The 14980-nt window shown below is 58.0% G+C and overlaps 1 protein-coding gene across 1 annotated transcript in view; it reads left to right on the top strand.

Annotated features, from left to right (window-relative positions):
- Positions 1-2419: 2419 nt before the first annotated feature.
- Positions 2420-14980, top strand: part of SRCIN1 (SRC kinase signaling inhibitor 1) — a 72758-nt gene continuing 60197 nt past the window's right edge. Inside the window, exon 1 of the mRNA XM_050762358.1 lies at positions 2420-2651. Coding sequence (XP_050618315.1) covers positions 2528-2651 — 124 coding nt within the window. The 5' untranslated portion in view covers positions 2420-2527. The remainder of the gene's footprint in view (positions 2652-14980) is intronic.

Raw genomic sequence — 14980 nt, 5'->3', positions numbered from 1 at the left:
GGGGGTGGACAGGAAATTGGGAGAGCCCAGATTAAGGTTGCAACTGGGTAGACCAGGAAGTGGGGAAACCGGTTTGTCATTTGGGCCACTTGGGGTGGGGTCTCCTCTCCTGGGCTCTCTGCCTGCCTGCCACTCTGCCTGATGGTCCATAGTGAATAGAAGTACTCTGTTCCCTCTCTTGCTCACCTAAACTGCTTTTGGAAACGCCAGAAGTAAATAAAAGGGACAGGGGACTCAGCCCACCTTCTCCTCCCCAAGAAAGCTTGAGAGAGAAGGGACTGGTCAGAGCATCGGAGCGAGGGAGGGAGGGGGCCGCTGGAGCACGAGGTGTCTGTGCGGGCCTGGGTCTGGGTCTGGGTCAGCGCTGGAGAAGTCTGCGGAGCCAACAGGTAGGCCAACGAAGGTGGGACGCGGAGGGGCGGGGGACAGCAGGGTGGAGCCGAGCTAGTGCTCTGCCGGCGGCGGTAGAGGCGGCAGTGGCGCCGCCAAGCGAGGCGTGAGCAGGGACCGTCGCTGGAGCGTCCTGCCATGGGGTCTCACTGGCCGGAGGGGCGCAGACCACTTCCCTGCTAGCACGCGCGCCTGCAGTTCCCGCGCACGCCTGCAGGAGGGGCCGCAACCCGGAGCCGGGGCCAGGAGGCGGCCCAGCAGGGGGCGCCGGGGAGCCCAGACCCTCTGACTGAGCCGCTTCTAGGCGCGGTGGGGTGAGGGGTCGCGCGGCAGAAGCAGAGGAGGATCTAGGCGCTCCCGGAATGGGGCGGCTGTTGGTTTCCGAGGTCACCTTGGCTGAAGGGAGCCCCCAGTCTCGCCGCCCCGCCTCCCCACCCAGCCCCGAGAGCCTTTCCATCCCTAGGCGCGCCCAGGCTTGGAGACCCAGGAGTCCTCCACCCTCCAAGTGTTCCCGGTCCCTGGTCAACGTATTTGTCTTCATCGTGGTGCGAACACTACTTGGGGTGGGAGAAGCAGGTGGCGCGGGGAGGAGACTGAGCGTGCCTCGCGCCCGGCCCCGGCCGCGCGCTGCGGGATCCCGCCGTGCTGCTGGAGGGAGCGAGAAGGCGCAGTGCCCCCTCCCCTCCCCCGCCTCCTCCGCCCCGGGCGGCCCTTTGTACGTTCCGGCCACACGCGCGCGCCCGCGTCGCGCGCGCGCCCGCCCGCAGTGACACACCCGCGCCGGCCCGCGCGCGCGCACACACACTCACACACACACATACACACTCGCACTCGCACACTCGGTGACACGCCCGCGCGCGCGCGCACCCACACGCCCGGCCGCCGGCGCCCTCCCAGCTGGTCCACCCCGGCGGGGCCCGCGCCCCCGGCCCGCCCGCCTGGCACCGCGCCCCGGGGCTGGGGCCGAGCGAGGAGCCCGCGAGGCGGCGAGAGGGCGAGCGCCAGGCAGGCCGGCCCGGGGCCCCCGCCCCCCGCGCCCCCGCCCGATGGGGAACGCTCCGTCCCAAGGCATGTCCCTGTCTCTCTCCTCCCTAATGTGCCTCCATGCTTAAGTGGAAGGTATTTCTGTTTTCTTTGTGTGTTTTCCCCCTCGGCCGGGGGCGGGGGCGGCGGCCGGGCCGGGGAGGCGGTGGCCGGCGGGGCGAGGGATGCTGGGGTGCAGGTGTGTGGGGGGCAGGGGACCGCTGTGCGCTGGGCTTGGGAGAAGGACCCAGGCGAGAGGAGTGCTGGGACCGGAGAAGGGGGCAGGGTGGGGAGGGCCTCACGACGCCCCGGGGTGGGGGCCAGAGGGGTTCAACTGTAAAGGGGCTTGTATGGAGGGGGGAGGGGGGAGGAGAAGAAGAAGGGGGATGGATGTTGAGCAGGGTAGGGGGAGGGGAGCGTCCATCCGAGGTGAGGGAAGAGGAGGATGCAGGGGGAGGGGAAGAGAATGGAGAAGTGAGGGGTGCATCAAAGGCCTCCCTCCCTCAGCTCCCAGAATGGGGTGCACGGGCTAGGATGGTGGTGGTGGGCCCTTTGCGCCAGCCCCCAGGGACGGAAGGGGATGAGTGAGTTCTGGGGTTGGCCGCGTTGCCAGGATACAAGCCCGTATTCCACACACCCCAGCTCCCCGCACCTCGAGGCCCTAGCCCTGGAGACCTCTGAGCCTCAGCAGCAGTTGCAGAAACTGGGGACCAGCTCCCCGCTCTACCAGCGAGTAGGGAGGGCCACGAGAGGGAGGGGTTTAGGGAGGGGCCATTTAATCTTAACCCCTCCCCCCGCAGAGGCCAGAGGGCAGGGGAGGGCGCCCCCAGCTGGGGAGGGCATCTAGGGTGAGTGAGAAGATAGGGACTGCAGGCGGCTGAGGGGTGGAGGGTGGGGCTGGGAAGGGGACGCACCACCGTGGCCCACCCTCCCCTCCCACGCACCCCCCTGCTACGTCAGAAGCTCCCGGGCCAGCTCCGAGTCCTGTCGGTGGGGGCAGCAGGATGCTGGTGGAAGCAGAGGGGACAGGCCGGGTGCCTCCGCAGCTCGGCTGTCAGGGCCCGGCGGGGCGTGTGAGGCTGCTGGTGCGCGCCCCCCAGCCCCACGCCTCCCCATGCAGCCCTGGCAGTGCCTCCGGCGCTTTGCCCTGGCCTGGTGGGAGAGGACGGCGGAGGGCAGAGCCCGCTCTCCCAGGGAGGAGGCTGGACCGAGGGACCCTGGGGGCCGAGGGGAGCCAGGTGAGCAGGCGCGGGGAAGTGTGCAAGGAGGGGAATCTTCCCAGCCCCTCTCCTCAAATGTTGTGGGACAAGGAGGTCCTGCAGCACCCCAACTTTAAGGAAAGTGGGCTCCCCGAGCTGGGGTTGGGGGTTTCTGGCAGCAGCCTTTCAAAAGGAGATGGAGGATCTGCTGTCTGTTTTGGGGAAGGGAGAAACAGGTGAGGCTTGGGAGTGAGGGAAGCTGATCAGACTTCCAGGTTTGTGGGCCTGAATGTTCCTTTGGGTGGGGTTTGAGCACTTTTTGGGGGTCGTCAGGATACCTTCTTCCCGACTCTTGGTATCTTGGTCTGCGTGACCTTGAGCCAACTGCTTTGCTGTCTAATTCTGTGCCTCAGTTTATCTTATTCCCGTCCCTTTCCCTCTTGTTGGTCTTTAAAAAATTGATGATGCATTTGATGGAGATTGTGAGGCTGTCACCACTGGTGGCAGCTATGATGGTGGTGGTTTCTGGTGTGGTTGTATGTGGGGAGCAGCTATGGTGCATTTGAGGGGTTTTGCTGGTTCTGGTTGGTGATGGGCCACTCTGTACAGGTGTCAGGGACACGGGAAGGAACATTCACACAGGAAGGAGTTCTCCAAGCAAGCTGAGAGTTGCTGGGGACTGAGACTTAGCTAGTAGTCTGGGGTAGAAGCAAGGGATGGGGTGAGGGCTCTGGGCATAAGGGGAGGGATTCCAATAATAAGATCCACCACCACTACCCCCCACCCTGCCATCCCCACCCAGACTGCCTGGCACCCAGGCACCATTGGCAGCAAGTGCAAAGGCTTTGCCCTGGCTTCCTGCCATCCTGCCTTGGGGACAAGAGGGTCTTTGTCCAGTCCCCCCCACAACAATTCTTGCTCCTTCCGCCCTTTCCACGATGGCTGGTTCTCTGTGATGACCCTCAGGGCTGGGATGGAGGCACAAATCCCCCTTCTGGCTCCCATTCTCTGTGCCCTGGAGCTCTATCTGCAAAAGGCAACTGTGGTCCTTGGGGAGTGCTGAGTGGAGGGGGATACTCCACTAGGGGAAGGGTCGCTAGAATGAGCCTCTCAAAGAGCTACCCCCACCTTAGGCTTTCCCCTGCCCCTCTACTTGCCTCCTTGCCTAATGCAGAGGGTCTGGGGTCTTCGTGGCCTGATCCCTGCTGGGTTCCTGGCATCTTAAAGATGTGCAGAGTACTGGGTTGGGCGCTGGGATGCAGGGCCTCTCTGATGCGCTCTCGCTCTCTCTGTGTCTCTCTCTTTCTCTCTCTCTCCCTCTTCCCTGTCTCTCTCCCTCTTCCCTCTCTCGCCAGGGACCCACCCTGGAAAAAGGGTTTAATTAGAACCATTGATTCCTTCTTTGGCTGTGGGCATCGACAGTGTGGTCAGAGCTAGAGGGTGGGGGTGGCATGGCTGCCGTCTGCCCATGCCAACCTTGGCATTCTCTGCCAAAACCCCAGCCCTGGAAGTGCTTGGGAGGGAGGGGGCTGGGCTCTTTGAAGTACCCAGTTTGTTGAGCCCCCACCCCCACCCCAGGTTAGGTTTTGGGGAAAGAAGGGAGACAGTGTTGAGGATTGGAACGGAGGGAGCTGAGTTTGGGGCTCAAAGAAGAACAGTTCATGGCGTCTGTCACACTGGGTAGCGGCCCGGGCACATGAAGAGGCAGATGTGGTGGGGGGCGCTTCTGCAAAGGGGCCTGTGGGTGTTGGGCAGGCAGGGAGTTCAGGGGAAGGATCCAGGGCGTGCCATAAAAGCTGCTCTTTCGAGGAATCCCAAGCATTTATCTCCTCCAAGCCCTGGCAAGGAGATCTGTTTTCTTCCTTCATTTATGTCCTTGAGGCCCAGAGAGGGACAGAGACTGCCTCAGAGGCCCAGCAGACTTAAGTCTAGCTTTAAGCCTGGTTTCTTGACCTAGGGACCCCTGCTTGGATACAAGCTGCTGAGGGTAAGGCTCCTGGTAGCCGAGGCTCTGGACTCTAGGACTTGTGGGGGGTTGGGGGACGGGTTGTGCCCCCCAAGTCCTGGCTGCCTGCTGTGGGTGGGCTGGTGCAGGTGCAGGTGCAGGCTTCAATGAGGCACTCAGATGCTCTTTGAAGAATACCTCATTGGCTTCCTAGGGCCCATTCGAGCAAAGATAATAAAAATCTGGCCGTCAGCGGGTTTGAGGGCTGTACTCGCTTCCCCTTCTTTCATTCCAAGCTCTGAGAAGCGGAGATGAAGGCTTCGGATTTGGCTGGGAAGCAGTGCCTGCCCCGAGGGAGGAAGGGAGGGAGGCAGTGAAGGAGGGAGGACTGAGTTCCTGGCAACCAGGGGAGTTTCTGGGGAGGTGGGCAGAGGGGCAGGGGCATGGTCCCTAACTCCTGCCAAGCAGCCTAGAACCTCAGGGTCAGGGTTCCTCTACCCGATACCTGGGCTCCAGAGTGCTCCCCTGGATGCCCTCAGTCTTCGCCCCTCCCCCATCTCTCCTGTGTGCCATTCCGTCTCCCCATTCCTCCCCTGCCGCTCCCTGCCCCTCAATTTCTCCTGTGCTGCCCTTCCTGCTGTCTCTCTCTCTAACCCTGTCTCCCTGTCTCTTCTTCTGCCTCCCCCTTCCTCCCTCTGACCGCCCCTCCCATTGTCTGCCGCCCCTTCCTTTCCCCAGCTCTGGCCCTGCTTTCGAGGACTGTCTGGAAGGTTGAGAAGCCAAGTTGGGGGCGGGGAAGTGGCCTCAGAAGGGATGGGCCTGGGTTAACTATTATGGTCTGTCAGGTGCCATAATTGTCAGAGTCCAGGAAGGGCTGCTGAGCACTTAGGGATGTGTGTGTGTGTGTGTGTGTGTGTGTGTGTGTGTTGAGGGCGCCATCCCCCTCCCCACACCACAGCGGGCACCTTGCCCTGACATTGGGCTCTTCCTCCCCTGCCTCAAATACCCCAGGTTCCCTGCTCTTCTCCCCTGCCCCTCGGATTTCTCCTTGCCTACCTCCGGCCTCCCACCCCTCCACCCATTGGCCCCCCAGGTGCTATGCTGCCCTTGCACTGCCCCTCACACCCACCAGACCGTCTCCAGGTGCAGAGGCGGTAAGGGAGGCATCCAGGAAGCCTCTCGGCTCCATCTCCCACCCATGTCTCTGATGGGCCTGCCTGGAGCCCCATCCGCTCCCTGGGGCCCCTTTGCCATGTTGTAAACCCCCCAGCAGAAAGACAAGACCCTGGTGGAAAAAGCACTGCACTAAGTCGAGAGAGCTCATTCTTATCCTTCCTCAGTGCCCAGATGTCTGCGTGACCTTGAGCAAGTCCCTTCCCAGCGCGGGCCTCTTTCCTCACCTGTGAAATGAGGGGGCGTGGGCTGGCTGATCTCCAAGGTCTCTTGTGACATTCCATCGGTGTTGTGTCTCTCTTCTGGGTGATTTGCATATGCTTTGCATATATTAATGGTGCCTGCTTGAAGGGGGAGGGTGCCGCCCACACCCGGCCCAGAGTCCCACCCACCATTCCAACTCCCCTTGCCCATTGGCCCATGCTTTTGCTGCTCCGATTTCCCAGAGGGGTGAAAGCTGGGCCTGAACATTCCCTGGGGAGGTGAGTCTGGCCCCTATGTTCCAGCCATGCTGGGGGCAGGGTGGGGGGATGACTGTAGTGGAGGAGACCCCTGCCCTCAGCACTCCTGCTGCAAAAGGTCAAAACAGAGAGGCCATGTGGTGGGTGAATTCACCAAAGTTGCCTGTGGCTAGAATAGGGGGTGCAAAACCCCACGGAGGCCTGACCCTGCAGCAGGCAGAGGGGCTTGAGGCTGTGCACCCTCCCAGGGCCTGCTAGCCCTCTGCCGGGAGCTTAGCCAGGTGTCAGAGCTCCTCCTCTGGCTTCACCTCCCAGGCTCAACCCATGGCAAGTCCTGCCCTTGTGCCCCTGCCTACTTTTGCCCATTCGCCTGGGCTCTAGGGATGTGTGTGCTGAAACCTGAGCCTCAGAGATGGTTACTGAGAAGGACTAGGTCATTCATTGCCTCTCTGGGCCCTCTTAGCTACCACACAGAAGGTGGGGCCCAGACCCCCTCCAGGCGTCATGGACATTATGAGGGAGGAGAACCTGCCACCCTAGTCCTGCCCCTACCTCCAGCAGCCCCACCTGACCTCTTGGGGACCTCCCCCAGAGCCTCCTTGCATGCCTTGGTTCCTTTTACTTACATATCTCCCCACTCCTGGGGCAGGGCTGGGTAAAGGTTGATAGCCTGGAGAAGATCATGTAGGTCACTGAGTCATGAGAAGAGTCTCTGAAGACAGGAACAAAAATGCCACCAAGGAGGACCGGGCCAGGGGAAATGCAGCAGGAGAGATCAAGGTTAGACTTAGTCTTAAGGAAGGACCATCCCAGGGGACAGATTCGTTTCTGATCCTGGAATTTTTGTGAAGATTAAATGAAACAACAGATGAAAACATCCCGCAGTGCCGGACATATAATAAACAATCAATTTATTGTTGGGATAATAAACAATCAATTATGATGGGATAGGTGACAGACATCTCTGAACCCAGAGAAGATAATAATCCTTAGAGAAGTCTAAGCCTGAGACTTAGTTAGGATTTTGCAGAGGATGAGGACTTGGAGGGGCAATTCCTAGAAAAGCTGTTTCCCCCATACCCAGGCTGCTGCTCCCTCATCCCACCCTTCGGGCCCCACGCATGCACTGGGCTTGGGGCCCAGCCACCCAGGGACACCCTGCCCTCATCCTGTCTGCTGGGGGTGGGCAAACAGAAGGGTGTGGAGGCTGGAAACCTGCTTTTCTCCCCCTGCCTCCATCTCTGCATAGGACAGCTTGAGAGGAAGCAGGCCCACGCTGTAGTAGGAGGAATCAAGGTTAGATAGGAAGATAAACCTCCCAGCATGTGGCCACTCCAGGATGGGAGCCTCTGGTGGTATTTTTGCATCTTTCACCTCAATGACAGTGGTCTGTGAGCACCCGTAGACTAGTGTTGGACCTAGGGGCAGGGGACTGCTCAGCATGACCTTTCACATGACCTTTGGGCATCCTGAGGAGTGTGGCTGGTGTGGTTGCCAGAGTGCAGGGGGCCCTGCTGGAGAGGGATCCAGTGCTGCGGGAGAGGGAGAAGAGGAGGAGACAGAGAGAAGCTGCTCCTCTGTTCCTTAGGGCAAAGAGGTAAGTTGTAAAGAACAAGCGTTGGGCTGGAGTCAACTTGCCTGTCTCCCCTACTGCTGTGTGACCTCGGCAATTTAGTTGCCCTCTCTGGTCTTCAGTGTCCTTGGTATAAGAAAAGAGGGTGGGACTAGAGGACCTTCAAGCTCCCTTCCAGTGCTCCCAGGCTCTCTCTACCTCCTCTCCCTTGGATAATATTGCTTTGCCACATGGAGGGTGGGAAGACTGTTTCCCAGCTTCAGCTAAGAAAAAAAAATGGAGATTTGGCCCAAGAGAATATTGGAATACATACACATGTACACATGTACACACACACACACACACTCATGCCTTACAGACAGCACCCCTCCTGTTCCGAAGGCACACCTTGCCTACATCTGCCCTCCCAGCCCAGGGGATGGAGAAGGGAGTGGCTAGAGGATTCAGCTGTCCTCTGAATTCTAAACTCACTGTTTTCCTCCCACCCCAGCAGAACTGGCTGTGCCACACTCCATTCCATTCGGGGACAATAATCCAGTTCGGGTTTTCTTCCACAAGGCACTTCAAGCTGGTGGCTCAGCTCCCCCACAGCCTTATCCTGGCTCCCGGTAGCCTCGGCCACCTGCCTCGGTTGCCTGCATGTCCTGGTATGGAGTAAACCAAGACTGGAAGGGAGTTGGGTTTTCTCACCTCTGCAAATACACACATTCCAGGGCACTGGCTTCTTTTCCATTCCAGCTGGCAGAGCATGCTGGAGACCCCAGACCCAGGGACCTACAGAGGGGCCCCCAGACTCAGCTTATAGAGAGACCCCAGACCCAGAGACCCCGCAGAAAGAGCCTAGCTGTTTCTGTTTGTGCAGAGCTGGGGAGATCGCCAGGGCACGTGTTCTGCAGTCTCCCCTCACCCCTAGGATGCATGATAATTGCATACGGAGCAGACATCACTCCAGGCACCAGCCTCTGCTTCTTATGGGAAGAATGAACGACTCCAGCTTGTTGGGAAGGCCTTCCATGGCTCCTTGAAGCCCTTGGGATGGGCCTTGCTGTCTTCTCTCTTGGGCTGTCCCCTGCCTATTCCACCCCACCCAGTGACCAGGCTGGCCTGATGAGTTCCCCATTCTTGTCCCCAGCCCCCTTATACATGGAAAGTTAGGGCTCTGTGGAAAGGCGAGGGCTGTGGGGACTGCCGCAGACTCTCACTTTGTCCACCCCAGAACTTCTGGGCTCTCTTCTACCTGGGCACTATGAGAACTTCTGGTTGGTAAAACGAGAAGGGGCTTGTGCGGGGCTTCCTGGAGCTTCTTCTCTCCTGGAAGTGGGAGGGGCAGGAAGGGGCTCTTAGAGAGGCAGATGTCACCTAAAGATGAAGCTCAGGAAATCCCGGACCCGCCTGTCTCCTCAACCTGATGGCTCACCGCAATCCTGGTCCACTGGCAGCCTTGGGTTAGAACAGTCTGCCTCCCACTCTTAGGACGGGACAGAGACAGAAGAGAAATCTTCTCTTCTACCTTGCTGCCCATAGGAGATAATTTCTGCTGGAGCATCCAATAGAAAGAGGTTAGACTTTAGGCAGAACTTCCCAGAGGCCACCAAAAGGAAGACAGCCAACGACTGGGGAGGGTGGATAGGAGACAGTTTAGCTCCTGGGTCAAGAGCTCAGGGTCTGCAGTCAGACAGCTCTGGGCTGCAATTGCAGCCCTGACAGTCATTCGCTGTGTGGTTTGGGGCAAGTTGCTTCACTCTCTGAAGCTCAGTTTCCGTCCCTGTAGATCGAGGGCATAACAGTGGCTTCCTCACAGAGTGGGTAGTAGGATTATATGAGGTAATTTAGGCAGAGTTCCTGGCACATAGTAGACATTCAATAAATAGTCACATCTTTATCTTCCTCCTCTTCCTGTGTCTGACTGAATGATTGAATAGGGTCCACCCTCCACTGAGGAAAGGGCATACATAAGAAACCTCTTTAGATTTTTCTAAGACCCAGATCCTCAACTCAGCCTGTCTGGGGCTGGGCCCCTGGAGCTGCCACTAAGGGCTGGTAGTAAGAAGGAAGCTGGAGCTCCTGAGCCTTCACTTCTGTGCCTCCCACTGCCTCATCCAGGAAGCCCTCTGGGGCTAGACACATTAGTGAGCATTCTTAATATTTTCTCCCAGTCCGTGTCCCAACAGCTGTTTCTCCCTGGGATGTCGACGTTTTAGGTAATCGGTGGGAAAATTGGAACCATGAGATTGGCAGGGGGCTCTGAGAATACTTGTAGCCAGACGTGTTGTGGGTATGGATGGGTCTGAGCCAGCCAAGGGAGGGCTGTGCCTGAGTGGGTGTGGGCCACAGTGTCTCCAGGCAAGAAAGGTCTTACTGCTGCATGCCCCAGGGTAAAAGGCTAATCAGTATTGCAGCATGAGGGAGGTGGAGTAGGTTTAGAAAGAACTTCCCTGCAGGGTGGGGCATGGTGGACAGCTGCAGGGGACCTGCCGTGGCAGGTTGAGGGTTGGGGGCGTGGAGGCAGTAGCTAAGTGAAGGACTTCAGGCAGGTCTGTGCTCCTGGCACAGTGTGAACCTATGAGTGCCTTTTGGGTGGGAAATGCCTGTCTCTAACGCAGGCAGGGGAAGCGGGGCTATCTCAGGGTTAGTGGGGAGTGGAGCAGATAGGGGTCTCTTAGGCTGGGGAGAGGGTTGTCACCGGGACAATTATGGCAAGCCTTTCTGACCCTGAAGCCATCAACCTTCCAGAATGGCATAACCTTGCATGAGGGAGGCAGGCGGGCTATCATTTGGGGTCTAGGTTGAGCACCCCAGTAAAGCATCTCCCCCTGTTTCTGGGAGGAGAACCAGGCGTGGCTTGTTGGCTGTCTGTCCTGGGAACCCAGTTCTGGGGACCCCATGTTTTCTGTGTTGTCCTGCTGTTCGTCCCCCTGTCTGTCTCGCACCAGTGTCTCTACCCCCTCAGTCCCTGCTCTTCCTATGACACCCAATCTCTATCCTGTCTGCCCTGGGGGGCCCCAAAGGGAGAGCTCCTAAGGCTCTGCCTTGCTCTGTACCTGCTTCACCTCCCCCAACCTCATGGCCCATGGCCCATGGCCCTGCCCCTACCCCGGCCCACTTTGGGAGCCCCTGCCCCGACCCCTCCTCTCTCCAGCTCCTCTGCTGCAGCCGGGCCTTTCTGGGCATTCATTCACGACTTTCCTCCTTTCCTGTCCCTCACCCAGGGCTCCAGCGTGCGGCGGGAGGGAAGCCTCCAGGACTCTGTTCCCTCTGTTTAAAGTCTCCAGGTTAGTAAGCCAGGAGGAGGGAGGCCCCCCATGATTCCCCCTCCCGCCAGCTCTCTGTAGTCAGATGCTCCTCCCCAGCCTGGAGGGCCAGAAATGGGGAGGGGGCTATCCCTGGTGGGCCCAGCCTTTGCCAGGGGAGGGGGCAGCAGATACCTGACTCTGGGGAGGGCACTTTGGCTGGTAGAGAACATGTCTGTATGTGCACGTGTGTGCATGTCAGTGAGTGTGCGTGTACAAGCACGCGTGCATGTACATGTGTGTGCAGGCTGCAAAGCCACCATGTAAGCTGGGGCTGGGGTGAAAAGAAGAGGCGGGAATCCTCTGCCGAGGGGGCTTGTGGTCTGCGGAGAGGGATCAGGAGCAAGGGGCACCTCTTATGGGAGGATGTCCATGTTCCAGCGATGCCCAGAGGGTGGGGGATGGGAGAAGATGGGACCATTTTGTTTAGCTTACAGTCACATGCAAACTTGTGATCTCGTTTCATTTATTCAATTGTTTGCTTGTTCATCCATTTATCCATTTATTCAATAAAGACTTACTGAAGGCCAGGCGTGGTGGCTCACGCCTGTAATCCCAGCGCTTTGGGAGGCCGAGGCGGGCGGGTCACGAGGTCAGGAGTTCGAGACCGGCCTGGCCAACATGGTGAAACCCTGTCTCTACTAAAAATACAAAAATTAGCCTGGTGTGGTGGCGGGCACCTGTAATCCCAGCTACTCAGGAAGCTGAGGCAGGAGAATTGCTTGAATCCAGGAAGCAGAGGTTGCTGTGAGCTGAGATTGTGCCACTGCACTCCAGCCTAGGTAACAGAGCAAGACTCTGTCTTGGGGGTGGAGGGGGAGAAGATTTATTGAACACTTTCCCTGTGCCAGGCACTGGACTAGGCTCAGAGTCTAACAGCAACCAAGGCAGATAGGTTCCTGGATGCTTTGCTTGAGCAAGTAGAGGTTGAAGAGTTGGAAGATTTCTTGGCTGTGGGGGCCTGTCCTCTGTCTATCTGCCCCTGCTCCCCCTGCTGGCAGCTCTTTTATAACTTTATGTCCCTGTGGAGTGTCCCCTCATAATGTGACCCTGCCAAGCAAGCAGTTACTTGGCCTCCAAGTCCCTGGTGACCTTGATGACTAAGGGTAACATTACATTATTAGGTTGCTCCTGAGGCTGCTTCAGAGGACATCAAAGAGCCCAGCTGGAGGAGGGTGTATGGGCGGGGGAAGCCATCCCTGCCCCCAAATCTGGGCCCAGGACCAGCAGCCTGGAGCATTGGACTTGAGAGTCAGCCTGCCCTGGGTTCAAACCCCCACTTCAGCCATTTCCTAAGTGTGTGAACCTGGACGAGCCACTTTCCCTCTCTGAGCCTCAGTGTTTGTGCCTATAAAGTGGTACAAGAACACCTCCCAGGCAGCATTGTTGAGAAGAGTAAAGAAAAAGAAGTGATGGGCCCAGACTTGGCCCACAGCAGGGGCTGCCTAATTGCAGGTACCCTTTGCATCCCCACCTACTGCCCAGGGTTGGGCAGGCTGCACCTGGGTCCTGTCTGGGTGTTGCCCTACCTTCTTAGGAGAGGGGCTATTTTCAGGTCCCATGTCCTCCAGCCCTTCTCCAGTTCTCTGAACTGCTATTCAGCCACAATCTAGGTGGGCAGCTGGGGGAGGCAGCTCTCCTTGCCACTGTGGCTGCCGCCGCCTTGATGGCTTTTTAATAACTTTGCTCTGAGACAATCTGCAGAGCGCTCGTTTGTCTGCCTCTTAATTAAAATTACCGTTTTCCTAAAAGAGCAACGACACTGCTCCCCTCCCTCCCCCATCCTCGGCTGCTGCCGGGAGAAGCCAGGAGAACGAGGAGAGACTTGAAATTGGAGCCCTTTCTTCCCTCCTTGCTCGCGTGAGTTACCCCGCTTCTCCACACAAACAGCAGAGGGGCCAAGGCTCAGCCTGCAGGGTGGGCTCGGGCAGTGAACCAGGCAGAGGGGGCCAGCGCAAGGGCCTCTGAGATCCGAATGTTCGTCTCTTTCACCCACCCTTTTCTGGAATACCCCCAGTGATGGGGAGCTCAGTACCTTACAAGACTTACTTTCTACCTCTGCAAAAAGGTGAAGCAGCCCCTGTCCTGGCTTTATCAGCCAGAGTGGAATAAGACGTGGATGGGTTTTGAAAGAGTGCTGTGAAGGATTATTGAAATGCCTGTTGAGGGTGTAGGGGGTGGGAGTCGGGAGGAGGCCACCATGGTAGTGGACACCGGGGTCAGTCCCTCACTGTTGACTCTGGTTTTGGTTAGAAGAGACCTGTGCTCCCTCTGTGGGCTTTCAGGGGATGGGGCTCATTTAGTCATTGCTGAGTTTTGAGAAGAAAAATCATCACTGGTAATAATGAAAATACTGATGGCCAGTATTTATCGGGTGCTTCCTCGGAGCCAGATGCTGGGTTGTGCACTGTACACGCGTTAGTTCATTTCATCCTCACAACTGTCCTGTGAGCTCACTGCTGCTGACTGTTTTGTGGGAGAAGATACAGACAGACCTGAGGGGTTAAGTAGCATGCCTGAGGTCAGAGAGAGAGTCCCAGTCTCTAGCAGGGTAGCCTCAGCCCTACACCCTCCCTTCCACCCCCCGCACCCCACCCCCCGCCTTCACCTGAAGCTTTGTGTGGGTCTCACCCCATTCCCTGGTGCACCTTTGCCTCCCTCTGCACTCCGGCAGCAGGACTCCTCTGGCCCAACGCCGTGGAGAATTCATGCTAAGATTCATCACCTTCCTCCCCCACCCTGTTCCTCCTGAGGAGTCCGTGCTGCAGCCAGGTGGGGGCCCCAGCAGCTCCCTTGGGTCTGGCCTCTTCCCCTGTGGTCCTTTGCCTCCGCGGCTGGGCTCCTCTTCATCACCTCCCATTCCTGCTCCTCCCTGAAATGCCCTTCCCCACAACCGCCTCTGGGCTCGCCCCTCCGATCTCCCGGAGCACTGTCAAACCTCTGGTGGCTCCTAATGTAACCTTTCTTGAACAGTCACCAGTTCTGGACATAACTAAGCCCATTAGCCTACTTTTGCTTGTGGGGGCAGCAAACTCAGTACCTTCAGGGGCAGCAAATGAGGGAAGCGATGCATGAGGATGATAGGGAATGGTGGGGACTGTGGTGAGGAGAGGGGTGCCTTCCTGCCTCTGCAGCCCGCCCTTCCTTACCTCACTTCCTGTGCTCCTTAGAGGTATTAAAATTCAAAGAAATAAAACAAAATACCATTAGCCATCCCTGCCTCCCGACAAAAAAAAAAAGCCTGTGCCTCAGTGTAGCCACAGTGTGATCCTTGCTAAATCATCTCATTCATCTTGGCATCCCCATATTGCCTAACACATTAAAGTAACTGTGTATGAATTGCTTGTTGAATGACTATATGACCACACATGTGCCAGGCACTGTGCTATTACACACCTTATTTCTTCCCGTCTTCACAAGGGAGGTGCTGTTTTCTCCATTTTGCCATTGGGGAAACTGAGGCCTGGAGGACTGAAATGATTTGTTCAAGGTCACACGTATGGCAAGTGCCCAAGGTGAGATTTGAGCCTTGACTTGCTGTGTCCTTCTGCCTGTTCTGTTTGGTCATGGGGATGCATACATGGGACACATGGCACCTGCTTTCAGTACCTGCCCCGGGTAACAGAGAGCACTTGTGTGGCTGGTGACCACCTGGTTGAAGTGCACTGCTCACCTTGGGGAGGCAGGGCGGGGAAGTGAGGACTGCAGAAGCAGGAAAGGTGCAGATGCCCCTCACCCCAGCACACCCCTCCTCCCTCAGCTTCCGGTCCCATCCCAGCAGCCTGGGGATGGTGGCGTGGTGACAGGTGCTGAGCTGCAGAGATGACGGCACTGCTGATTCCCCCGTAATTACTGTCTGATGAGACACCAGAATTAGCCACTGTGCGAGCATGGGATGCAGACATGGGGCACTTGCAGGGAAGCAG

This window comes from Macaca thibetana, chromosome 16 (assembly GCF_024542745.1).
Source record: "Macaca thibetana thibetana isolate TM-01 chromosome 16, ASM2454274v1, whole genome shotgun sequence".
Taxonomy (NCBI): domain Eukaryota; kingdom Metazoa; phylum Chordata; class Mammalia; order Primates; family Cercopithecidae; genus Macaca; species Macaca thibetana.
This window is presented reverse-complemented; position numbering and strand designations above follow the sequence as displayed.